Source organism: Melopsittacus undulatus, chromosome 16, assembly GCF_012275295.1.
Source record: "Melopsittacus undulatus isolate bMelUnd1 chromosome 16, bMelUnd1.mat.Z, whole genome shotgun sequence".
NCBI lineage: Eukaryota > Metazoa > Chordata > Aves > Psittaciformes > Psittaculidae > Melopsittacus > Melopsittacus undulatus.
In genome coordinates, this window is record NC_047542.1 from 1096109 (window position 1) to 1120000 (window position 23892).

The 23892-nt window shown below is 62.6% G+C and overlaps 3 protein-coding genes across 4 annotated transcripts; 1 reads left to right on the forward strand and 2 right to left on the reverse strand.

The window, feature by feature from the left end:
• Window positions 1–2397: 2397 nt before the first annotated feature.
• Window positions 2398–7009, reverse strand: ELF3 (E74 like ETS transcription factor 3). Of its 2 annotated transcripts, none has more exons than XM_031054782.2 (9): window positions 6810–7009; window positions 5931–6099; window positions 5116–5337; window positions 4860–4961; window positions 4643–4762; window positions 4368–4457; window positions 3751–3867; window positions 3412–3607; window positions 2398–3332 (listed from the first exon to the last, which is right to left on the reverse strand). In XM_031054782.2, the coding sequence occupies exons 2-9, from the start codon at window positions 6091–6093 to the stop codon at window positions 3212–3214; spliced, it is 1131 nt and encodes a 376-aa protein (XP_030910642.1). In that variant the 5' UTR covers window positions 6094–6099; window positions 6810–7009; the 3' UTR covers window positions 2398–3211. The 2 variants fall into 2 exon arrangements, with proteins under 2 accessions (XP_030910642.1, XP_005141046.1); XM_005140989.4 differs by having other exon boundaries at window positions 4860–4946; window positions 6810–7007.
• A 4160-nt stretch (window positions 7010–11169) lies between these two features.
• On the forward strand, window positions 11170–14060 carry LOC117437034 (glutathione S-transferase Mu 5-like). Its single transcript, XM_034069808.1, has 8 exons — window positions 11170–11237; window positions 11678–11753; window positions 11837–11901; window positions 11985–12066; window positions 12807–12907; window positions 13112–13207; window positions 13629–13739; window positions 13837–14060. Exons 1-8 carry the CDS (start codon window positions 11205–11207, stop codon window positions 13930–13932), a joined length of 660 nt encoding a protein of 219 aa, XP_033925699.1. The 5' UTR covers window positions 11170–11204; the 3' UTR covers window positions 13933–14060.
• An 807-nt stretch (window positions 14061–14867) lies between these two features.
• Window positions 14868–23046, reverse strand: EPS8L3 (EPS8 signaling adaptor L3). The gene is made up of 18 exons (XM_034069864.1): window positions 23006–23046; window positions 22849–22919; window positions 22338–22402; window positions 22047–22202; window positions 21381–21533; window positions 21020–21096; window positions 20556–20665; window positions 20381–20454; window positions 20172–20289; window positions 20031–20095; window positions 19874–19948; window positions 19627–19775; window positions 19324–19536; window positions 19148–19244; window positions 18962–19066; window positions 18810–18889; window positions 18538–18670; window positions 14868–14885 (listed from the first exon to the last, which is right to left on the reverse strand). The coding sequence occupies exons 1-18, from the start codon at window positions 23044–23046 to the stop codon at window positions 14868–14870; spliced, it is 1800 nt and encodes a 599-aa protein (XP_033925755.1).
• Window positions 23047–23892: the final 846 nt, after the last annotated feature.

Here is a 23892-nt window from a genome sequence, read left to right on the forward strand (position 1 = left end):
GAGATGGGCTCGGAGGTTACAGCAGGGCTTACCCCCAGTGTGCGTTGTTGGGGTGGATGTGTCCTCCCTGCCCCTTCACCCCAGAGACCCGCACACGGGAGGCTGCAGGATGCGGTCCCCAATCCATGCCCGCATCCCCCTGCCTGGCACCCATCCCTGTGCGGGCTCTGCGGACCCCCTGCTCCCGCCCCATGCGGCAGCAGTGGGGACACCGGAGGGCACAGGAGGCGAGGCTGCCATGGCTGCCGGGGCTGGTTAACCATTGTCCCAGGCGGGTTAGGTAACACCAAACCGCAACGGGGGAAGCCAAGGAGACTGCTTGAGCAAACAAGGTGCGCTTGGCAGGGCACCGCGCTGCGTGACAAAGAGCTCCCCTCTCCCTGCCAACCTGCCGGGGTTATCCATTGATGGAGAGCAAACACCTCACCCACAGCAGCAGATCCACAGGGATGTGGGCTGGGATTGCCCTGCTCCCTGTGGCCCAGGCACCATCCCCATCCCGACCCCTGGTGTGGGCAGCCCGAGCATCCCGGCTCCTTGTGGTCAGGGATGGGCCTGGAGCACCCTCCGCTTGCTGGAGCCAGCAGATGCCAGCCAGGAAAACCTGTTCCCTAGGGAAGGTTATGCAAGGAACGTGACAGTGAACTGGCTGCAGCCCAAGCCGTGGGCTGCCTCCTGCTTCACACCCAGGGACTGGGACCTCTGCTTGCACCACAGGGCAGCCCTGATGGCCTCATCCCAGCCTGTGGATCCGGGAGCAGCCCAGAGCACTGGGACGGGAGGGATTGAGGTTCTGCCATATGGTTTTGTTATCCAGGGCTGCAGCCCCTCTCCCATGTCTTGCTGGATTGCCAGGCCTGTGCCCATCTCCTATGGGAATCCCATAACGAGAGGTTGGACCTGGTCCATGGGTTGTGCCCTTGATGTCACTGCAGCATCTCCAGGAGTCCTTCCTCTGAACCCACAGCCCCAGGGCTGCCAGCACAGAGCAGAGCAGTGCAGGTGGAGTGAAGCAGGGACCTGCAGCAGGGTCCGTGGTACCCCAGGCCCCGCGCGCATCTCTCGGCTCCCACATCCTGGCCAAGCTGAGGCAAACCGGGAGCAGCTCCAGGCAGGACAGAACAGGAGAGAGCAGAAATGGTCCATGAGAGACACAGCTTTGGAGGAGTCCTTGCTCTCCCTTGCACCATGTCCCATCTTGCGAGTACAGGAGCAGTGGGTTTTGATGCTACCATGAAGCGCAGTTGGGGAACAGTGACTGCATCCCTGGCTTTGCAATGCACCTTTTCTGCATAGAGGCACCACAAAACCCCCCTTCAACCCCCTGTTGGTGGCCTGGCTCCCTCCTTAGTGACTCCAGGCACTGGCTGGAGTCCTTCAGAAGGATGGGACATTGCTTTCGCATGGGCATCCCAGGTCTGGTCAAGCTCCAAGCTCAGAGCAGAGGTCCTAGGGCCCTTGGTGCACAGAAGCAGAGTTGTGCTATCACCTGCATAGGGTCCTGTGCACCAGTGAGAGGTTAAGGTGGCAACAAGAGCCCCTGGTGCCCAGCAGTGTTCAGAATGGCTCATGGTGAACTGCAGGCAGCACACGCCAATGTATGGACCACTGCTCATGGTAGAAACATATCTGAGAGCCTGCTTGGCCTCCAGCCCCATGAATCCCATAGGGGCACTGTCCCTGCCTCCTGATGGGAAAGCTGGCATTGCCATTGAGCAAGGGGCAGATGATGTCTGGGCTGCCCACACTATGGCTATGGAGGTCCCCCTCCTGAAGATGCGGTGCTTTAGGGGCACCCAGCTCCTTGGATGGGCAGCCTGGAAGAGCACGAGGTTCACACACAGAGCAGTGCCCGTGCTGCTGCTTGAGGGCCCTTGATGGCCCCTCACGTCCCAAGGGGTGTGGGATGCCCCTGCATGGCTTTGAGACAGGGCATGGGGGCCTCACCACCACCAGCCTGAGGCCAAGCAGAGCACCGGGGACCAGGATCATGGAGTCATGGAATGGTTCGGGTTGGAGGGGCAGGGACCCCTTCCACTGGAGCAGCTGCTCCAAGCCCCTGTGTCCAACCTGGCCTTGAGCACTGCCAGGGATGGGGCAGCCACAGCTTCTCTGGGCACCCTGTGCCAGCGCCTCAGCACCCTCCCAGGGAACAGCTTCTGCCTCAGAGCTCAGCTCAGTCTCCCCTCTCTTGGGCAGGTTCAAGCCATTCCCCTTGGCCTGTCCCTACATCCCTTGTCCCAAGCCCCTCTCCAGGTTTCCTGCAGCCCCTTCAGGTACTGGAGCTGCTCTCAGCTCTCCCCTTCAGGAGCCTTCTCCTGCACAGGCCCATTCCAGGTAACAGGAATCCTGTCCTCACCCCATCTTTCAGCAAAACCAAGAAAACTGAGCGAGAGCTACAAAAAACCCAACAAATAGCAGTTTATTCCTTTCACCTTCCCACGGGCACAGGAGGAAACCAAAGGCCCCAGCTGAGCGCCTGCCTGGGCTGGCATCCCCCTGCTGCGGCTGACACAGAGCCCGTCTGTGCCTCCGCATCACTTCAGTCCAGCTGAGCATCACCTCCGTGCACAATGCACACCCTCCATGGGAACACCTGAATAGTGAAAAAATACATCTGTACATTCATTCTGTGCTTTCGGGGGTCGGTTTTTCTTTGTCTTACATAAATTAGAAGCTACTTTTTGGGGAGAAGCCTGGTTTTAGATACAGGCAGATGGGATGGAAGCGCAGGGTGGTCCTGCTGCCTGTCCCACGTCCTCTCTGTCCTGAGGGCACAGCCGGGGCCAGGTGAAGCTCCACAGTGTCCCCATCCTCTCTCTGAGGAGCTGCAGCACAGGGGGGCCTCACCCATCCCACACGGAGCAAACACAACCGGGGGCACCATCGCCATGGGATGAGCTCGGTCTGATGCAGGTGAGGTGGTGCTGCTCTGCCTGACAGCAGGACAGCTGCTGGAGCCTCACTGCTGTGCCTGCTGCTTCCTGCACGGCTCCCGATTGCATTTGTCCAGGCTTGGGAGCAGCCAAAGTCCGGTTTTGGAGGTGACTCCAGGGATGTAACCGCTTCCAACAACCTCCCCCGGCACAGAACATCAGCGCTGGGCACCACGGTGCCCACAGTCACCAGCACGCAAGGGGCACAGCTTCACCCCTGCATGGGGCAGCAGCTTCCAGGTACAGCTGCAGGAAAAGGTTCCTGCCAAGGCCTCCTACAGCTCCTTGCTCCTGGTGAGCACCTCCTCCTCCTTCCAGCCGCTGGAGTTCTTCCCAAACTTGTACACCAGCCGTCGCCCGTCCACCCGCTCCAGGATCTCCCGCTTGTAGTAATACCTGGAGGAGATGGAGGTGGGATGAAGGCTCCGGATGCAGCCTCCGGGCTGAGGCCAGGCCTCCAGGGGCAGGCACTCACCGCATGGCTCTGCTCAGCTTCTCATAGGTCATGCTGCTGTTCTTCTTCTTCTGCCCCCAGAGCTGAGCCACCGCTTCCGAGCGCAGGAACTTGAAGATGCCCTCCTGCCGGTCCTCCCACTTCATCAGCCCCTCGTTCAGCTCCGGGTGGATCAGGATGTCCCTGATGAACTCCCACAGGTGGGTACCCCTCGGGGCTGGAAGAGGAGAGCAAGGGGTGGACGAGGGAAGGTCCTGCAGGTGCCTTGGAGCTCCCTAAACTCCCTGCCAAGAGCCAGGGGACATCGGCCTTCCTCCCACCTCCCCTCCATCACCGAGCCACACGTGGCGCTCCACTTACAGTGCTTACTCTTGCGGCTCTCCAGGCAGTCCCTGCTCTCCTTGCTGAGCTTTCGGGGCCGTCCCCGTTTCCTCTTGCCATGTTTGCTGTCCCCCTTCTTGCTCGCTGCAAAGCCATCTGTGCACACACACAGAAAGGGACACGTTATCCCACAGAGCCCAATGGGCATGGGGGTGTCCTCCCCAGGGGCAGAAGCACAGGGGGGAGATGAGGGGCTGCACATCCTGTTCAGGCCCAGGAAACCATCCCCCAGGGAAGGTACCCCCATTCCCTCCAGCCCCATCCCACCAGGCTTCGGGCTGCATGCTGTTCATTCACCAACCCATCCCCAGTATCCCAGGTACCACTGCCTGCTGAGATCAGTCAGGAGCAGAGCTTTCAATGCCCAGGATCCATAGGGGCAGCCTTCGCCCACCACTTCCCCCTTCCCACCGAGCTCGCTGCTGCCCTGGTTACCCCAGAGCCTGCACCATCAGTGTTTGAGGCAGAGCAACAGCCCCAGGGTACACAGAGCACATTCCCGGTGTGAGGACGGGTGTTCAGGCGCTGTCCCTACACCCCCCGGCAGATGGGATGTGCCCTGCTGGAAGAGCCTGGGAGGAAGCTCAAGAACTCACCATCAGGGAAGAGCTTTGCTTCCGTGGGATCAAGATCAAGGTCACTTCCACCGGAGTCCTGGGAGTTGGGGCTGTGGGACATGATGGGGCCTGGCAGGCAAAGGAAGCACAGCTCCCGTCCACCAGCTGCTGGCATCCGGGGGGGCTTCTCCCTCCCCATGCCCCCGCAGCCAGCCTGGGGCAAGAGCCAAGCCTGCCCTTGGTGGTCGGGGCAGTTCTGCACTCGTCTTCCAGAGCAGCACAAGCAAAGGGAGCTCTGCATGGGCACAACTGACCTGAGCCATCGGAGCTGCCTGGGGACATGGCATCAGGCAAGCAGCTGAAGTCTGTGCATAGGAAAGGGTTTGTGGGCTTCATGTCCTCCGGGGAGTCCTTGGCACAGGGATTTCCCAGCTCTGGAAGGGGCAGAGGAGGGAAGCAGGGGCTTAGCCCTGTCTGCATCAGCATCCTGGTCCCTGGTGAAAGGCTTGGTGGTGGGGACCCCGCTCTTACCCAGGTGGCTGCTGTCCAGGAAGGGCTCTTTGGAAGTCGCATCCTCTTTTTCCAGTAAGTCAATGATCCAGTTCAGCTCATCGGAGGCTGCAGAGGTGGGGTCTGGGATTAGCGATGCCGATTGGGTACGGGGCTCAATGGGAGCTCAGCCCAGCCCTGTGCACCCACATCCCCCTGCGCACGGGGACAAGGTCTGGGGCTGGTTGGGGGGGTCTCAGCCTCATGCTGGGTACAGAGGGGACGTTGGGGCACTCACTGATCTCATGCAGGCGGTCATAGAGCTCGTCCCCCAGGGGCCCGAAGATGAGGCGCATCTGGTCCCTGGTGCAGTGGCACAGCGCGTGCCCGTCCATGTTGCAGCAGGAGAAGTCGATGGAGCTGGCATCGTACTTGTTCTTCTCCACATGGTAACTGATCCATTCCAGCACCTGCACCTTGGTCCAGAAGTACGGGAGCTCACCGAACCACTCCGGTTTGTCTGCAAAGGATGGAATGCGCAGGGCTCAGTGTGCCCAGCATGGGCTGCGCTTGGGCACCGGGGCCAATCCTGTGCTGATCATGCAGGGTCCACAGGCCCTGTGCTTGGGGGGTTATGGGACTAACAACCCAGGCACTAAGAGCCTATCTTGCTGTGCCATGCTCCTGTCCTTGTGTTGGGGGACAACAACCAGCTCCCCCCTCCCTGCTTCTGATGCCATTGATCTTGTCGGGTCCTGGCTGGGATGCACTCTGCTCAGCTGGGGTGCTCCCTATGCCATCCCACGACAGTCCCACTGCAAGAGTAGAACCCCTGATACCAGGACCGTGCTTCCAAACTGCTCTCCTGGTGAGTCCTGGCACCCCTGTTCCCTGGGATGTGGGCAGCAATTCATTCACCTCCCATATGCATCTGATGCGCTCCAAGCACCTACACCTTGTGCCACCCAGGGTCTCCTACAGCAGCCTTCAGCCCACACACCCCTGAGGAATGGAGGAAACGACCTGCAAGGGGCTTCCAATGCTGTTCCAATGCTCACTGCAGCCCCGCATGCTGGCTCCCCTGTGCAACCACCGCCGCTGCCCGGCTCCTACCTGTGCTCTGTGCCAGGGGCTGGCTGGGAGGGAGGCTCAGCCCCAGGCTGCCGTCATCCCCAGGGTGTCCCAGCACGTCCAAGCTCGGCTGCATCTCATCCGGCTGGTACATGGCGCTGATGTAGTTGGACAAAATGTTGCTGAGCTCACACGATCCTGCCATGGGGCTCTGTACCGAGAGATGCCCGTGAGACTGCAGGACCCGAGGGACGGCGCCGGATGAGTCCCGGCTCTCCCTCCCTCCCTCCCTCCCCCCATCGTCATCTCAGGTCACTTCTGCAGAAGCACCCGCCCAGCACCCTGTGGGCAGGATAGGGGCTGAGTCACCACCGCCCCGGGGCGAGGAGCGACAGAGGCTGAGCCAGAGCGGACCGGGGACCCAGGACTTGGGGTCACTGCAGCTGCAGCACGGCCCTGTCCCCGCCTGGCCACAGCAGGCAGCGTAAAGCGGCATTCCCGCAGGGAATGGTGTTGCGCAGCCCCTCCGTGGGGATGGGTGCTGTGGGGCACGCAGCCTCTGGGAGCGCCCAGCACCCTGCAGGGGCTCCTGTGCCAGCAGCTCCAGTCCTCAACAAGCAGCACATCCCAGTATCTCTGCAGTCAGAAGGGGACCGAGCCCCTGCCTAAGCCCTCGTTGGAAGAGCCAAATCTTGCTGTTTGCTTGTCAGACCGGAGGGGCCGGGGGGGGGGGGGGGAGCCTCCAGTTTGCCTTCTTGCCAGCCCCCCCCCGAAGGGCCGGCAGCCGCGGTGGGACAAGAGGCGTGCATTGAGACAGCACCAAGTGCATCCCCGACGAGAACAAAGATGCGCAGGGAGGGGAAGCAAACCCCATCCCAGGTTCGGGACATCGGTAGCCCCCGCACGGAGGAGCTTTGGTACCTTCAGCGATGGCAATCCCGGGAGCAGCAGGTAATCCAGAGGGCGAAGCGAGCCCGGCCGCCAGGCACTGCTCCTGGGCCGGGGGAGCCTGGTGCCGATGGGCAAGCCCTGCCCTCATCTCCTCTTTTATAGCACGGGTGGCGTAAGGATCCGGCGGCCTGAGGGGAATTCCAGCCCGAAACGTTCGTGCTGCCGGATCCAGGTGATTTGCATAACACGAAGCGCCGGGTCCCAGCCCAGCGCTGCCTTGCCGGGAAATCTGGGCTGGCCAGTTTAATCATTGCCAGAGCCGCTGCCCAGGGCTGCACCCACACGGGCTCTGCCTGGCTCCGCTCCCGGCTCTTTCCCTGCAGCACCAGGTGCCAAGCCCTGGGGGCTGCGCACAAAGGCAGCGATGGGGCCCCTGGGTGCGCAGAGCTCGCAGGGGGGCCTTGGCACAGTCGCAGATTGACACCAAAGGGGAGGACTCCGGGACAGAGCCGGGCACATCCCGGGATCCCGGCTCCGGTGGGGATGGGGGGCACGGGAATGGAGCGCAGAGCAGGCAGGTGCTGGGATGTTGCTGCTCCCTGCGTTAGCATGGGTCAGGTTTGCCGGTGCATTCCCTGCCGTTCCAGACACGGGGCACGGGCCAAGGCAGGACTGTGGGATGCATTTGGGGAATCATCCTCCGGCGGCTCTTGCCCCTCTGAGCCCTGGGCTGTGTTCATGCTGGGTTCAGCGCCGTGCTGGCAGAGCCCGAGGCCAATCCAAGCCCTATTGGCCTGGTGCTAGTGCTTTGCCAAACCAGCTACATCCATGCCACACACAGAGGCTGGTGCAAACCTAGGGGAGCAGGGCAGACCCCGGCATCACACAGCCACCCATCCTCATCGCTTTAGGGTCTTTTCCAGCCTAGTGGATTGTATGATTCAAACCAGTGCCTGGAAGCAAACCTGCTTGTGTTGACAAGGCACCACCAATGCTCCACTTTGGCCCATGGGTCAGCCAGGGCAGGATGGTTCTGTGTGCCCCGTGTCACCCTGGCCTGCCATGCGTGCCCTGGCCCCGGGCTGGCAGGGCCAGTGTACCAGCCAGGAGGCACCGGGTCACGCCAGCTCATCACCTGCCCCAGCTTCATTCCTCTGTGGCACAGTCACGAGTGCTGGGTGCTGCCAGGCCCTTTTGTTTCCTGGGCACAGCATCCCACAGCACACAGGGACATCCCCATGCCCATGAGCAGCCGCTGCCATGGGGCAAGCCAAGACCACCATGGAAAGCACCTGCACCGGGCAGACACAGAGCCTTAAGGCTGAGTTCAGCCAGGAGCTGAGCCCAGGGCTCCACGGAGCCTGAGGCTTCCAGTGCTTGGGATTAGAAACCTGCCCCTGGGGAAGCTTTTCCATGCACTGTGTCTCTGGAGCAGAATGGGGCACAGCAGCCCCTGAGCTGCAGGTGATGGGGAGGCTGTGTGGCATTGAGGGGTCTCCTGCCCAAGCACCCATAACTCCCCCTGCAGCCGCGGGGATCTGATCGGGTGCCTCTAGCATGGCCTGCATCAAGCATTCCCTTTGCCCCGTCTCCCTTCCCTGCAGCCCCTGGGAAGTGCTGCAGTCATTCCCTGCACTTGGGCTGTGCCAGCAGAGGGAGAGGTGCCCTGGGTGGGTGATGTCTCCTAACCCCTTACTTGTGCCTGATGTGCTGGAAGCCCTCTGGGTCTCCCTGGGGCTCAGCCCATCCTCTTCCTTCCCCTTGCGCTTGGGAGCCAGGAGCTCAGTGGACCTGAGCAATCCCCCCCAGCACTCCACTGACCTGGAGAAACAGCTTTCCTGCCCATGTGCCTGTTGGGATGCCACAACCCAGGCCCGATCATAGGCCATGGGGAGAAGATGATGGTGGGGGACCCTCCCTCAATATGCTGAGAGCATGGGGGAGCAGAAGCCTCTCCTGGTGTGTTCCCAGAGTCACAGAGCCGCAGCAAGCTGGTGGACGGTGCCCATGGGATGCTCCACTGCCATGGAGCACCCACTGCACTGAGGGGCCAAGTGAGCCAGAGGATGGGTGACAGGGGCTGCCATCGCGTTATTGCCAGAGCCAGTGGCTCCCAAGGATGTGTCCCTGCTGTCCCCTTGCCAAGCTCCCAGCGCACCTTCAGGGATGGGGGGAACACAGCACCGGGTGCTGCCAGCCCCGGCCTGGCATCCTGCTGCAGTAAGACAGAGGTGGTCATGAGTTTGGAGTGAGTTGGTGACACAAGTTACCTTTCGGTGCAGTGAATGGCTGATTCACCAGGATGCTGCTCAGGGCACCTACCCCGTGACACCCGCACAGTTGTTGCCCCACGGAGCCTGTTTGCCCAGGCAGTACCGTGGTGTGGCTGCAGGTCACAGCAAGTGAGCCATGACACAGGCTGAGGGTGCTGCAGGACCCTGTGCCAGGCACTGCCAGAGACACTGGTAGGGCCAGGCCTGCAGTATCCTCAGAATGAGCACTACAAGGTGGGTGTTGAGCCCCAGCTTTCACCCTATGGAGGCAGCAGGGTGTGAGGTGCCCCATGTGGAGCTGAGGCTTGTGCCAGGAGGAACCGCGTCCTCGGTGGTCGATGCAGGCACAGCTCCCGGCTCTGCTGCTGTGTCCAACCAGCACAGCCACCACCGGGTGTACGGCAAAGTGCTGGGGCTGTGGAGCGGGGGAACAGCTCAGCTCCCTGCAGCACCTGGGGCAGGTTGGGTGTCTGCGGTCCTGGGGTGCCAGCACCGCTCCCTTCTGGCCGCTGATCCGCTTGGATGCCGGATCCTGCCCCGCTCCGCACCCCGCAGGCTCCGGTCCGGGCGCTCCGCCGAGCGCTGCGGTCCCGCGGTCGGCACTGCCACCTACCGGCTGCGCTGGGAACTGCAGGGAGCGGCCCCCGTGCCCGGCTGGTGCTGCGCTTCCTCCGCCCCAGCCCTCCAGTGCCCCCCAGTGCCCCCAGTGCGATCGCATCTGCCCCGCCTGCCTGGAGCCTCCGGCAGGATGCAGGTCACCCTCTCCCAGCGCATCCCCCAGGATGTGATCGGCAGTTCCCGGCGCTGCCCCTCTTCAAAGCCACCTTTGACGTTTCATCTCCCAACGTTTTCTTTGTGGAGGCCGAAAAGGCAAGGGACAAACAGAGCCATTGAGCAAACCGTGTCCCTCGTGGGACCCGGGTCACTTACACTGCAGGAACACATCGAGCGCCTCGTCCTCTGACATACCCAGGCTGCTGGGCTGGGCTGCAGGACCCACAGAGGCAAACCCCGCACCTTCACAAGAGCTGGCCTCTAGGAAACAGCTCTGAGCGAGAGAGGCACCTGCTGTCTGCAAACACAATGAGAGGGCAATGAGAGGGGGTGATGGAGCTGCTCATGTGATCCTGAGCCCTCCCCAGCACGGCGCTGGATGGTGCTGGGTGGTCGCAGGACAGGTGGACCATGGCAGGAACCAGGGCAGAGCTGTTCCAAGTGAGGGGACCAAGGTGCAGGGGCAGAAGGAAGGTGCAGGGATTGCTTCTTTGGGGATCTCCCTCCCATTTCCAGCTGGGGTACCAGGAGAGCCAGGGCTCCCCTGCCCTCTCCAGGACAGGGAAGGGGGCTCAGGGGGGTGCTGCAGAATAGAGCAAAGCTCCTGTGAGCCAGCGTGGGACAGGGATAGGGGCACTGGGAGAGCACCCTGGGGAGGAGGCACCAAGGCAGCAGCTGAGGCCCCAAAGCAGCTGAGGGGACAGGACCCCCTCTGCTCTGCTCTCGTGATACCCCACTTGGAGCATTGTGTGCAGTTCTGGTGTCCTCAGCATCAAAAGGACATGGAGCTGTCGGAACAAGTCCAGAGGAGGCCACGAGGATGCTCAGGGACTGGAGCAGCTCCTGTATGGAGCCAGGCTGAGAACACTGGGGCTGTTCAGCCTGGAGAAGCTGATGGAGACCTCAGAGCAGCTTCCAGTGTCTGAAGGAGGCCATAAGGATGCTGGGGAGAGACTCTTCATCAGGGACTGCAGTGACAGGACAAGGGGTGATGGGTTCAGACTGAAACAGGGGAAGTTTAGAGGTAGGAATTAGGGTTAGGGAGTCAAGGGGGAGCCCAATACAGAAGCAGGATGATTAAGGGGGACCCAATGCAGACTCACGAGGTTAAGGGGATGGACCATGCCCTTAGGAGGCCTGAGGAACCCTCATGAAGACTTGGCGTTCCGCCTCAGGGCACGGGTGACCCCCATGGAGCCTGGTGGGTGCCTCATCCCTGCCAGACCAGCAGCGGAGCCGCGGTGGGCCCACTTCGGGCGTTGCCCCTTTAAGACCACCCGGGGCTCTGCCCTCGCGGAAGGGGCGTGGCCAGGCGGCGCGGGAAGGGGGCGTTTTCCCGCGGAGTGGGGGGGGGCACGGGAGGCGTGGACGTGCGGCCATGGCGGTGCTGGGATACTGGGATATCCGTGGGGTGAGCCCTATGGGGGGGTCTGGGGGCCTCCTTAAAGGGGGGGGGAGGGTCCCCATGCACTTAACGGGATGCTCCGGGGGTCCCCCTGCGGTTAGAGGGGGGCTGTGGTGGGAGCATCGCACTTGACGAGGGGGGTGCAGGGGTCCCCATCCCCTTGGAGGGGTTCTCTGGGGTCCCTTCTGCCCCCGGAGGGGATTGTGGGAGTCCCCTTGCTCTGGGAGGGGGTTCTGGGGGGCCCCCTGGTTTTGCGGGGGGGGGGGCTCCCATGCATTTGAGGGGGGGTCCCCATTGGTTTGCAGGGTGGGTTCTGGGGCTCCTCATGCACTTAGTGGGGGCTCTGGGGGGGGGGGGTTGCAGCTCTCCCCCATCCGTGCCTCAGTTTCCCCATGCTGGGGGTGTCTGTGGAGGGGTCTCACTGCTCCCCCCCCCCCCCCCCCCAGCTGGCCCATGCCATCCGCCTGCTGCTGGAGTACACAGAGACCCCCTATGAGGAGAAGATCTACAGCTGCGGGGAAGGTAAGGGGGGGCCCGTGTCAGCCTCAGGCCTTTGGGGGTGCATGGGGTTACCCAGCACCCCAACCCCCTCCATGTCCCTCCAGCTCCTGACTATGACAAGAGCCAATGGATCAATGAGAAGGAGAAACTGGGCCTGGACTTCCCCAATGTAGGTGGTGTTGCTCGGGGGGGGGGGTGGTTGGGGGGTGTTTTGGGGGGACGTGGCCTCATGTCCCAGTGTCCCCCCCTCAGCTCCCCTACTTCATCGATGGGAAGGTGAAGCTGACGCAGAGCAACGCCATCCTGCGCTACATCGCCCGCAAGCACAAGATGTGTGAGTGCAGGGATTGGGGGGATTGGGATGGGATGGGATTGGATTGGGTTGGGCTTGGATTGGGATTGATTTAGAGAGGGGTTGGGTTTGGGATGGGTTGAATTTAGAATCATAGAATCATGGAATGGTTTGGGTTGGAAAGGACCTGAAGCTCATCCAGTTCCAACACCTGCCATGGGCAGGGACACCTCACACTAAACCATGGCACCCGAGAACTTGGAGTGGGGTTGGGATTGTCTTGGTGAGGGGTTGGGCTTGGCCTTGGCCTTGGACTTGGGTTGGGCTTGCAGTGGGATTGGGCTTGGGTTGGGATTGATTGGGAGAGGGGTTGGGGTTGGGCTTGGATTGGGTTGGGCATGGGTTGGCTTGAACTTGGAGCAGGGTTGGGATTGACATAGTGAGGGGTTGGGCTTGGCGTTGGGTTGGTTTGGGCTTGGAGTGGGGTTGAGCTTGGGTTGGGATTGATTGGGAGAGGGGTTGGGGATGGGCTTGGAGTGGGATTGACTTGGGTTGGGGTTGGGTCGGGGTTGGTTTGGGGTTGGGGTTGGGGTTGGGTTGGGGTTGGGTTTGGTTGGGGTTGGATTGGGTTGGGGTTGGTTGGGGTTGGATTGGGTTGGGGTTGGTTGGGGTTGGGTTTGGTTGGGGTTGGATTGGGTTGGGTTTGGGTTGGGGTTGGGTTTGGTTGGGGTTGGATTGGGTTGGGGTTGGCCTGGGGCCCCCTCACACCCCCTGACCTCCAGGTGGGGACACGGAGGAGGAGATGCTGCGCGTGGACGTGCTGGAGAACCAGGTCATGGATTTCCGCATGAGCCTGGTCATGGTCTGCTACAACCCTGACTTTGTGCGTGTCCCATGGGGTGGGTGGGTTTAGGGCAGGGCCGCGGTGTGGGGCAGGGCCCCCGTGTGGGGCAGGGCCGCGGTGTGGGGCAGGGCCGCGGTGTGGGGCAGGGCCCCCGTGTGGGGCAGGGCCGCGGTGTGGGGCAGGGCCCTGCTGTGGGGCAGGGCCGCGGTGCCCAGGGCTCCTCTCCAGCTCCATCTCCTGCAGGAGAAGCTCAAGCCAGGATACCTGGAGCAGCTCCCGGGGAAGCTCAAGCTCTTCTCCAGCTTCCTGGGTGACAGGAAGTGGTTTGCGGGCGAGAAGGTACCACCGGGACCCTGCATTGTACCTGATCCCATCCCCATTGTCCCTGATCCCATCCCCACATTGTACCTGATCCCATCCCCATTGTCCCTCATCCCATCCCCATTGTACCTGATCCCATCCCTGCATTGTACCTGATCCCATCCCCATTGTCCCTGATCCCATCCCCACATTGTACCTGATCCCATGCCTGCATTGTACCTGATCCCATTCCCATTGTCCCTGATCCCATCCCTGCATTGTACCTGATCCCATCCCCATTGTACCTGATCCCATCCCCATTGTCCCTGATCCCATCCCTGCATTGTACCTGATCCCATCCCCATTGTCCCTGATCCCATCCCCATTGTCCCTGATCCCATCCCCATTGTCCCTGATCCCATCCCTGCATTGTCCCTGATCCCATTCCCGGTATCCTCAGCTCACCTTCGTGGACTTCCTGATGTTCGATGTTCTGGACCAGAACCGCATCTTTGAGCCCAAGTGCTTGGAGCCCTTCAAGAACCTCAAGGATTTCATGGACCGCTTTGGGGTGAGCGGGGACAACCCCAGCATCCCCTTTTACCCCCTTGGGTTTTGGGGGGCCCCATTGGGACGTGTTCCTGATGCTGCCCTTGCCCCCCCCATAGGCCCTGGAGAAGGTGGCTGCCTACATGAAGTCCAACCGCTTCCTGAAGATGCCCATCAACAACAAGATGGCCAAGTGGGGCAACAAGAAGGAGTAGGGGGGCTCAGTGTGGGGCTGGGGGGGGGGGGTCCTCACTCGACCTGCCCCCTCCCATGGGGGGCAGAGCTGCCTTGAGGTTCTCCATCTCAATAAAGTGCTTTCATTGTGACACCCTGAGCCCCACAAGTGCTGTGGTGTCAGGTTATGGGGTGCAGTGGTTATGGGGTGTACTGGTTATGGGGTGCTCGTTTATGGGGTGCAGGGTTATGGGGTGGTCTGGTTATGGGGTGCAGTGGTTATGGGGTACAGGGTTATGGGGTGCAGTGGTTATGGGTTGCACAGTTATGGGGTGCATGGTTATGGGGTGCACTGGTTATGGGGTGCTCGGTTATGGGGTGCAGGGTTATGGGCTTGTTACGGTGCTCAGTTATGGCACCGGGCTTGTGCCCCCCATCATGGGGGTGAGCGGGGACATCCCTGCCCCATGGCCATTGTCACCCCCCCATGGCATGGGTGGGTTTGGGGGGGTCCTGGGGAGCTCTAGGGTTCCCCATCCTTAAAGGCGATCCTTATGCAGTGAGAGGGGGGCTGTGGGCATCCCCATTGGCTTGCAGGGGGGCTATAAGGGTTCCCATGCACATCATGGGGGCCCTTGTGCCCCCAATGTTTGGGGGGTGCTGCCCATGATGGGCACCCAGGGGTGTCTCTTGGGTGCTGCTGTGTGCCCCCCACCTCCTCCCTGCCCCACACGGTGCCCCCCCAGCACAACCGCATTGCCATCACCCTCTTTATTCCTCATAGCAGCCACTTTACACTTTGGGGAGAGCCCCTCCTGCCCTTGGGGGGGGTCCCCAAGAACCCAATGGCACAGGAGGGGGTCCCAGCAGCTTTGTGTCACTGGGGGGGTCGGATCTCGGATTAGGGGGGTTCGGGTGCTCCCATTCCTGCAGTGCGTGGGGGTTCCATCCTGGGGGTGCTCGGAGTCCAGTGGGGTCAGTCCACGGGGTCCAGCTGCAGGAAGGGGAAGGGGTCGGTGTGTGCTGGGGGCTATGGGGGTGCAGGGGCTATGGGGGTGCAGGAGTTATGGGGTGCACGGGTTATGTGGTGCACTGGTTATGGGGTGCAGGGTTATGGGGTGCAGCGTCTATGGGGGTGCAGGGGTCTATGGTTGCAGAGGTTATGGGGTGCAAGGTTATGGGGTGCACTGATTATGGGGTGCAGGGGTTATGGGGTGCAGGGTTATGGGGTGCACTGGTTATGGGGTGCAGGGTTATGGGGTGCAGGGTTATGTGGTGCACTGGTTATGGGGTGCAGTGGTTATGGGGTGCAGGGTTATGGGGTGCAGGGTTATGTGGTGCACTGGTTATGGGGTGCAGGGTTATGGGGTGCAGTGGTTATGGGGTGCACTGGTTATGGGGTGCAGGGTTATGGGGTGCAGGGTTATGTGGTGCACTGGTTATGGGGTGCAGTGGTTATGGGGTGCAGGGTTATGGGGTGCAGGGTTATGGGGTGCAGTGGTTATGGGGTGCAGTGGTTATGGGGTGCTCTGGTTATGGGGTGCAGTGGTTATGGGGTGCAGTGGTTATGGGGTGCAGGGTTATGGGGTGCAGTGGTTATGGGGTGCAGTGGTTATGGGGTGCAGGGTTATGGGGTGCAGTGGTTATGGGGTGCAGTGGTTATGGGGTGCAGGGTTATGGGGTGCAGTGGTTATGGGATGCAGGGTTATGGGGTGCAGGGTTATGGGGTGCAGTGGTTATGGGGTGCAGGGTTATGGGGTGCAGTGGTTATGGGGTGCAGGGTTATGGGGTGCAGGGTTATGGGGTGCAGTGGTTATGGGGTGCAGGGTTATGGGGTGCAGGGTTATGGGGTGCAGTGGTTATGGGGTGCAGGGTTATGGGGTGCAGGGTTATGGGGTGCAGTGGTTATGGGGTGCAGGGTTATGGGGTGCAGTGGTTATGGGGTGCAGGGTTATGTGGTGCACTGGTTATGGGGTGCAGGGTTATGGGGTGCAGGGTTATGGGGTGCAGTGGTTATGGGGTGCAGGGTTATGGGGTGCAGTGGTTATGGGGTGCACTGATTATGGGGTGCAGGGGTTATGGGGTGCAGGGTTATGGGGTGCACTGGTTATGGGGTGCAGGGTTATGGGGTGCAGGGTTATGTGGTGCAGTGGTTATGGGGTGCAGTGGTTATGGGGTGCAGGGTTATGGGGTGCAGGGTTATGTGGTGCACTGGTTATGGGGTGCAGGGTTATGGGGTGCAGTGGTTATTGGGGTGCACTGGTTATGGGGTGCAGGGTTATGGGGTGCAGGGTTATGTGGTGCACTGGTTATGGGGTGCAGTGGTTATGGGGTGCAGGGTTATGGGGTGCAGTGGTTATGGGGTGCAGTGGTTATGGGGTGCAGTGGTTATGGGGTGCTCTGGTTATGGGGTGCAGTGGTTATGGGGTGCAGTGGTTATGGGGTGCAGGGTTATGGGGTGCAGTGGTTATGGGGTGCAGGGTTATGGGGTGCAGTGGTTATGGGGTGCAGTGGTTATGGGGTGCAGGGTTATGGGGTGCAGTGGTTATGGGATGCAGGGTTATGGGGTGCAGGGTTATGGGGTGCAGTGGTTATGGGGTGCAGGGTTATGGGGTGCAGGGTTATGGGGGTGCAGTGGTTATGGGGTGCAGGGTTATGGGGTGCAGGGTTATGGGGTGCAGTGGTTATGGGGTGCAGGGTTATGGCGTGCAGGGTTATGGGGTGCAGTGGTTATGGGGTGCAGGGTTATGGGGTGCAGGGTTATGGGGTGCAGGGTTATGGGGTGCAGTGGTTATGGGGTGCAGGGTTATGTGGTGCACTGGTTATGGGGTGCAGGGTTATGGGGTGCAGGGTTATGGGGTGCAGTGGTTATGGGGTGCAGGGTTATGGGGTGCAGTGGTTATGGGGTGCAGTGGTTATGGGGTGCAGTGGTTATGGGGTGCAGGGTTATGGGGTGCAGTGGTTATGGGGTGCAGTGGTTATGGGGTGCAGTGGTTATGGGGTGCAGGGTTATGGGGTGCACTGGTTATGGGGTGCAGTGGTTATGGGGTGCAGTGGTTATGGGGTGCAGGGTTATGGGGTGCAGTGGTTATGGGGTGCAGTGGTTATGGGGTGCAGGGTTATGGGGTGCAGTGGTTATGGGGTGCAGTGGTTATGGGGTGCAGGGTTATGGGGTGCAGTGGTTATGGGGTGCAGGGTTATGGGGTGCAGTGGTTATGGGGTGCACTGGTTATGGGGTGCAGGGTTATGGGGTGCAGTGGTTATGGGGTGCAGGGTTATGGGGTGCAGTGGTTATGGGGTGCACTGGTTATGGGGTGCAGGGTTATGGGGTGCAGTGGTTATGGGGTGCAGTGGTTATGGGGTGCAGTGGTTATGGGGTGCAGGGTTATGGGGTGCACTGGTTATGGGGTGCAGTGGTTATGGGGTGCAGTGGTTATGGGGTGCAGGGTTATGGGGTGCAGTGGTTATGGGGTGCAGTGGTTATGGGGTGCAGGGTTATGGGGTGCAGTGGTTATGGGGTGCAGTGGTTATGGGGTGCAGGGTTATGGGGTGCAGTGGTTATGGGGTGCAGGGTTATGGGGTGCAGTGGTTATGGGGTGCACTGGTTATGGGGTGCAGGGTTATGGGGTGCAGTGGTTATGGGGTGCAGGGTTATGGGGTGCAGTGGTTATGGGGTGCAGGGTTATGGGGTGCAGGGTTATGGGGTGCAGTGGTTATGGGGTGCAGTGGTTATGGGGTGCAGGGTTATGGGGTGCAGTGGTTATGGGGTGCAGGGTTATGGGGTGCAGGGTTATGGGGTGCAGTGGTTATGGGGTGCAGTGGTTATGGGGTGCAGGGTTATGGGGTGCAGTGGTTATGGGGTGCAGTGGTTATGGGGTGCAGGGTTATGGGGTGCAGTGGTTATGGGGTGCAGGGTTATGGGGTGCAGGGTTATGGGTGCAGTGGTTATGGGGTGCAGTGGTTATGGGGTGCAGGGTTATGGGGTGCAGTGGTTATGGGGTGCAGGGTTATGGGGTGCAGTGGTTATGGGGTGCAGGGTTATGGGGTGCACTGGTTATGGGGTGCACTGGTTATGGGGTGCAGTGGTTATGGGGTGCAGTGGTTATGGGGTGCAGGGTTATGGGGTGCAGTGGTTATGGGGTGCACTGGTTATGGGGTGCAGTGGTTATGGGGTGCAGGGTTATGGGGTGCAGTGGTTATGGGGTGCAGTGGTTATGGGGTGCAGGGTTATGGGGTGCAGGGTTATGGGGTGCAGTGGTTATGGGGTGCAGGGTTATGGGGTGCAGGGTTATGGGTGCAGTGGTTATGGGGTGCAGTGGTTATGGGGTGCAGTGGTTATGGGGTGCAGGGTTATGGGGTGCAGGGTTATGGGGTGCAGTGGTTATGGGGTGCAGGGTTATGGGGTGCAGGGTTATGGGGTGCAGTGGTTATGGGGTGCAGGGTTATGGGGTGCAGTGGTTATGGGGTGCAGTGGTTATGGGGTGCAGTGGTTATGGGGTGCAGGGTTATGGGGTGCAGTGGTTATGGGGTGCAGGGTTATGGGGTGCAGTGGTTATGGGGTGCAGTGGTTATGGGGTGCAGTGGTTATGGGGTGCAGGGTTATGGGGTGCAGGGTTATGGGGTCTCCGGTCTCTGCTGTTCCTCACCCCCAGCCCCGCGCGCGCCGCGCACAGCTTCACGTGGAGCCGCCGCCACTCCTCGGGGCAGACGGAGCGGAGGTCGGCAGCGCGCATGCGCAGGAGCTGCTGCCCCGACAGCGTCCCCAGGCAGCGAACGGTGCTGGGGGGGGGGATAAAGGGATGGATGCATTAACGCATGGACGGGGGGGGGATGCTCAGTGAGGGGTGCTCAGATCTGGGCCCCCCCCACTGGAGCCCCCCCGGTTGCCGTGTATTGGGGGGGTCCATCCTGCACCTACATCCGGGAGAAGCCCCTGTCCTGCAGCCAGGCCGTGACCTCGGGGGGGGGGGAGTCGGGGTTCAGGCTGGGGGGGCTGCTCTGGAGCGGGGGGACACGGGGTGAGACCCCCGAGCCCCCCCCTGCACTGGGAGGGGGGCGGGGGGCACCCACCTGCCCGTGCCCCCCCCATAGGGGCTCCAGGATGTTGCTGGGGACAAAGCCCTGCCCCCCCCGGTGGTCCCGCACCAACCACCACCTCCTCTGCCGGTCCAGGACCTGCGGAGCACGGAGCCAATGGGGGGGGTCCCGTCCAGCACCCACCCTGCAGGATGGGACCCCCCCCCCATTGGTTCCTACCTGCAGCGTGTCCCCCATCCTGATGCTGAGCTCCTGCGGGTTCCTGCCCTGGAACCCATACAGGGCTCGGACCAACCCCTGCCCGGCGGGGGGGGCCCTGCGGATGGATGGGGGGGGCACCGTGAGCATCCATGCGGGGCTTGGGTGATGCCCTCAGCACCCTCAGCACCACTTACGCTGGGGCAGGATTGTCCCTGTGGGGGGCACCCGGTGGCTCTGCGTTGAGCAGGGAGAAGGGCGCATGTGGGGCGGGCGATGGGGCCTCGGATGCAGGCAATGGGGTGTCCTGGTCCCGTCCATGCTGCACCTGCTCCATGGGGGGGGGCATCCACCCGTCCGAGAACACGGGGATGTAGCGGGGCACCAGGGCGCTGTTGGGGTGCTCAGCCCTGCAGCGGGTACAGGATGGAGCCCGGGGGGGGCTGTGAGCCCCACACCGTGCCCAGAGCCCCCCAAGCCTCGGTGGTGCTGGACCCCACCTGGTGCTGGTCCAGGCCGTGCCCAGGCTCTTCCAGGTGTGGAAGTTATCCCGATCCAGGCTCCCCTCCAGCAGCTCTATGGCTTCGGGCAGCAGCAGCGGAGCCTCCACCGATGGGGCCAGGCCGGGATCAGGGCAATGGGCCAGGACCTATGGGGATGGGGCTGGAGGAGCACCCCCAGGATGGGGGGGGACGGGCACCGATGCCCCCCATGAGCACCCCTGTGGGGTTCGGGGTCCGCACTCACAAAGGAGAGGGCGCTGAAGAGGAGCCCGAGCAGCTCCTGTGGGTCCGGCTCCTGCAGGTGCTGCCGGGTCCGAGCCTGTGGCCCCATAGAACCCCCGTTAAGGATGCATCAGGAACGGCCCCAGCCATGGGGTCACATCTAACCCTATGGCACCTACCAGGAGGTTAAGGGCGTATTTCACCTTCTGGAAGAAGTCTCTGTAGTCACTCACGGGGGGCAGGGCTGGAGGAGGAAGAAAGGGGGGGGCTGGAACCGAGATGGACCCCCCCGAGCCCCCCCCCAAACCCTTCCTCATCACCTTTGTTCTTCTTCTTCTTCTTCCTCTTCCTCAGGTCGGGGATGCCGTCCATGCCCAGCGCCGCCTGCACCCGCGTTATGAAGAGCTCCAGGTCGCTCAGCACATGGTTCAGAACCTCCTATGGGAGCAGGATGGGATCCGGAGGGTGCTGTGCGGAGAGCACGGGGGTATCCCATGGGATAGGGGATGGAGGGGGGAGATGCACTTACAGCATCCCGGTCCACCTCGGACATCAGCGGGCTCGAGGGGCTGGTCCATGGGGGGGGCTGGGTGCCCATCAGCCCTAAGGGAGAGCAGAGGGTCCCAGCTCTGCCCCACATCACCTCCATTGCCCCATGGGGATGCTGAGGCACTGCAGAGCCCCCCCCCCCCCCCCAGACTCACCGTGGTCCAGCCCGTGCTGCTTGGACATGAGAGCATCGTGCTCAGGGGGCTCTGCCCATTGCTCTGGGGCCGGGGGGGGGCCCTGTGCATACGGGGGGGTTTGGCTGCTCCTGGGCAGTGGGAAGGGGGAGCTGAGCAGGGGCTGAGGGGAGATGGAGCCCAGGGATGGGATATGGAGGGGGGGGGGAGCTGTGTCCATGGGGCTGAGGGGAGATGGGGCCCAGGGATGGGATATGGGGTGTGAGAGGGCATGGGGGTCACGGGGGGGGTGTGCCCATGGGGAGGGGGTGGGAAAGGGACTGAGTCCATGGGGGCTGGATGTGGGGCAGGGATCTGAGCCAGGAGCTGCGGTACCAGGAGGGTGGAGGGGTTCAGCACCCTTGGGGCTGATCCCCCCTCCCCATGGAGACCCCCCTGTGGGGGGCAGCTTTGGGGGCACAGGGAGGGGGTGCACACCCCCTTACCTGTGCCCATGGGGGCTGCTCTGCTCCTCCTTGCACTGCTTCACCAGCTCCTCCAGGCTGCTCCTCAGAGCCTCTGCCTAGCACAGACCCAGCACCATCACCCCCATCACCCCATGGCTGCCCCCCACATCCCCATCACCCCATGGCTGCCCCCCACACCCCCATCACCCCATGGCTGCCCCCCCACACCCCCATCACCCCATGGCTGCCCCCCACACCCCCATCACCCCATGGCTGCCCCCCACACCCCCATCACCCCATGGCTGCCCCCCCACATCCCCATCACCCCATGGCTGCCCCCCACACCCCCATCACCCCATGGCTGCCCCCCACAACCCCATGGGGGGGTCCCAGCGCTCACCCCCGTGGGGCTGCATTGGAAGAGCAGGACGCTGGTGCCGGGGGGGCTCCGGTCCCGCACGGTGATGGCGAGCACGGAGCCGGCGCTGCCGATGCCCGGAGCGGCCACAGCGCATCCCTGGATGCTGCCCAGGCCGTAGGCATCCAGCTCCTCCTGGGGGGGGGGGAATGGGGGGCTCAGCACCCCCAGAGTGGCCAATGGGGCCAAGGGTGCGATAATGGGGGGTTAATGGGGATAACTGGGGAGATGGGAGGCTTTTGGGGTGCTGAGTGTTGGGGGTGGCTGTGTGGGTTGGAGCGGTGCGAGGGGAAGGGGGGGTAAGGTTATGGGGTGCAAGGACTGTATATGGTGTTGGGGATGTTGGAGGGCAAATATGGGAGTACCTCGGATATGGGGGTACCAGAGATATGGGGATACCACAGATATGGGGATATCAGAGATATGGGGATACAACAGATATGGGGATACCACAGATATGGGGATATCAGAGATATAGGGGTACCAGAACTGGGGGATCATCGGATTTGGGGGGGGGGGGGAATGTTCCAGCGTGGGTGTCAAGGCCCCCACGAGGTGGGTGCTGGGTGGGGGTGCAGCAGGGTACCGGGGTTATGGGGTGCGATGGCAGCAGCAGGTGCTGCGGCCATGGGGGTGCGCAGGGGGCACCTTGCTCTCCACGTCGCTCAGCACCAGCCGCTGGTCCCGGACGAGCAGGATGAGGTCCTGCGCCCAGAGCCTGCCCTGCGCCTCCAGCGCCCGCAGCCGCTCAACGCAGTCCCCAGCGCTGCGCAGGTCCCGCTCCAGCCGCGCAGTCAGCAGGTGCTGGGGGGCACGGACACGGCAATGGGGGGCACGGACACGGCAATGGGGGGCACGGACACGGCAATGGGGGGCAGCGGGGGGGGGACACCCCCCAACCACCCCAGGCCCCGTTTGAGGGGGTCTGGGGGCTCCCACCTCCACCCGGTGCTGGAAGCGGCTCTGGGGCTGGAGCAGGCTCTGGCCGTAGCCCTTGCGCTGGTCTGCAGGGAGGTGTGGGGTGAGCGATGGGGGCAGCTTGGGGGGGGTTTGGGTGCTGCACGTGACATCCGACCCTGCTCCATAGCACCCAGCCCTGCCCCATAGCACCCAGCGCTGCCCCATAGCACCCAGCGCTGCCCCATAGCATCCAACCCTGCCCCATAGCACCCAGCCCTGCCCCATAGCACCCAGCGCTGCCCCATAGCATCCAACCCTGCCCCATAGCACCCAGCGCTGCCCCATAGCACCCAGCCCTGCTCCATAGCATCCAACCCTGCCCCATAGCACCCAGCCCTGCCCCATAGCACCCAGCCCTGCCCCATAGCATCCAACCCTGCCCCATAGCATCCAACCCTGCCCCATAGCACCCAGCCCTGCCCCATAGCACCCAACCCTGCCCCATAGCACCCAGCCCTGCCCCATAGCACCCAGCCCTGCCCGCACTCACTGTAGATGCTTTTCCCGGTGGGGCGGGTGAAGCTGTTGGAGATGCGCACGGGGGAACTCCCGTCCTGGTCCCTGCTGGACGGGACCGATGCAGTTTGTGCCCCACATCCCCCGGGGGGGTCCCCAGTGGGGGGGTCCCCGCAGCCCTGGGTACTCACGGCCCCGCGGGGCTGCTCCGGCCGCCCAAGGGGTCTCCCATCCTGCGGGGGGGCCCGATCCTGCCGCGGGTCCTGAGCTGTGCACGGGCCTGAATCACCCCGAGCACGTCCACAAACACCTGCACCCCCTCCGGGTGGTGGCACCGCCCCAGGCACCCCTATGGCCACAACCCCAACCCCATTCCCATCCCCATTCCCATCCCCATTCCCAACACCCTTCCCAACCCCATTCCCATCCCCATTCCCAACCCCATTCCCAGCCCCATTCCCAACCCCATTCCCATCCCCATTCCCATCTCCATCCCCATTCCCATCCCCATCCCCATCTCCATCCCCATTCCCAACCCCATCCCCATCCCCAACCCCATTCCCATCCCCATTCCCATCCCCATCCCCACCCCCTGAGCCCCTCGTTTCCCCCCCTCACCCCAATCCCGGTGCCCCCGGGATCGGCCCCGGAGCGTGCCCGGTTCTGACGTCAGCGCCGCACCCGCCGCTCTTTGCCCCCCGGCACCAGCCCCAAGGCAAAGGGCGGGGGGAGGGCACAGCCGGGGGGTGCAGCCGCAGCCCCGCCCCATAGCACCTGACCCTGCCCCACAGCACCTGACCCTGCCCCACAGCACCTGACCCTGCCCCACAGCACCTGACCCTGCCCCACAGCACCTGACCCTGCCCCATAGCACCTGACCCTGCCCCACAGCACCTGACCCTGCCCCACAGCACCTGACCCTGCCCCACAGCACCTGACCCTGCCCCATAGCCCCTGACCCTGCCCCATAGCACCTGACCCTGCCCCACAGCACCTGACCCTGCCCCATAGCACCTGACCCTGCCCCACAGCACCTGACCCTGCCCCATAGCCCCTGACCCTGCCCCATAGCACCTGA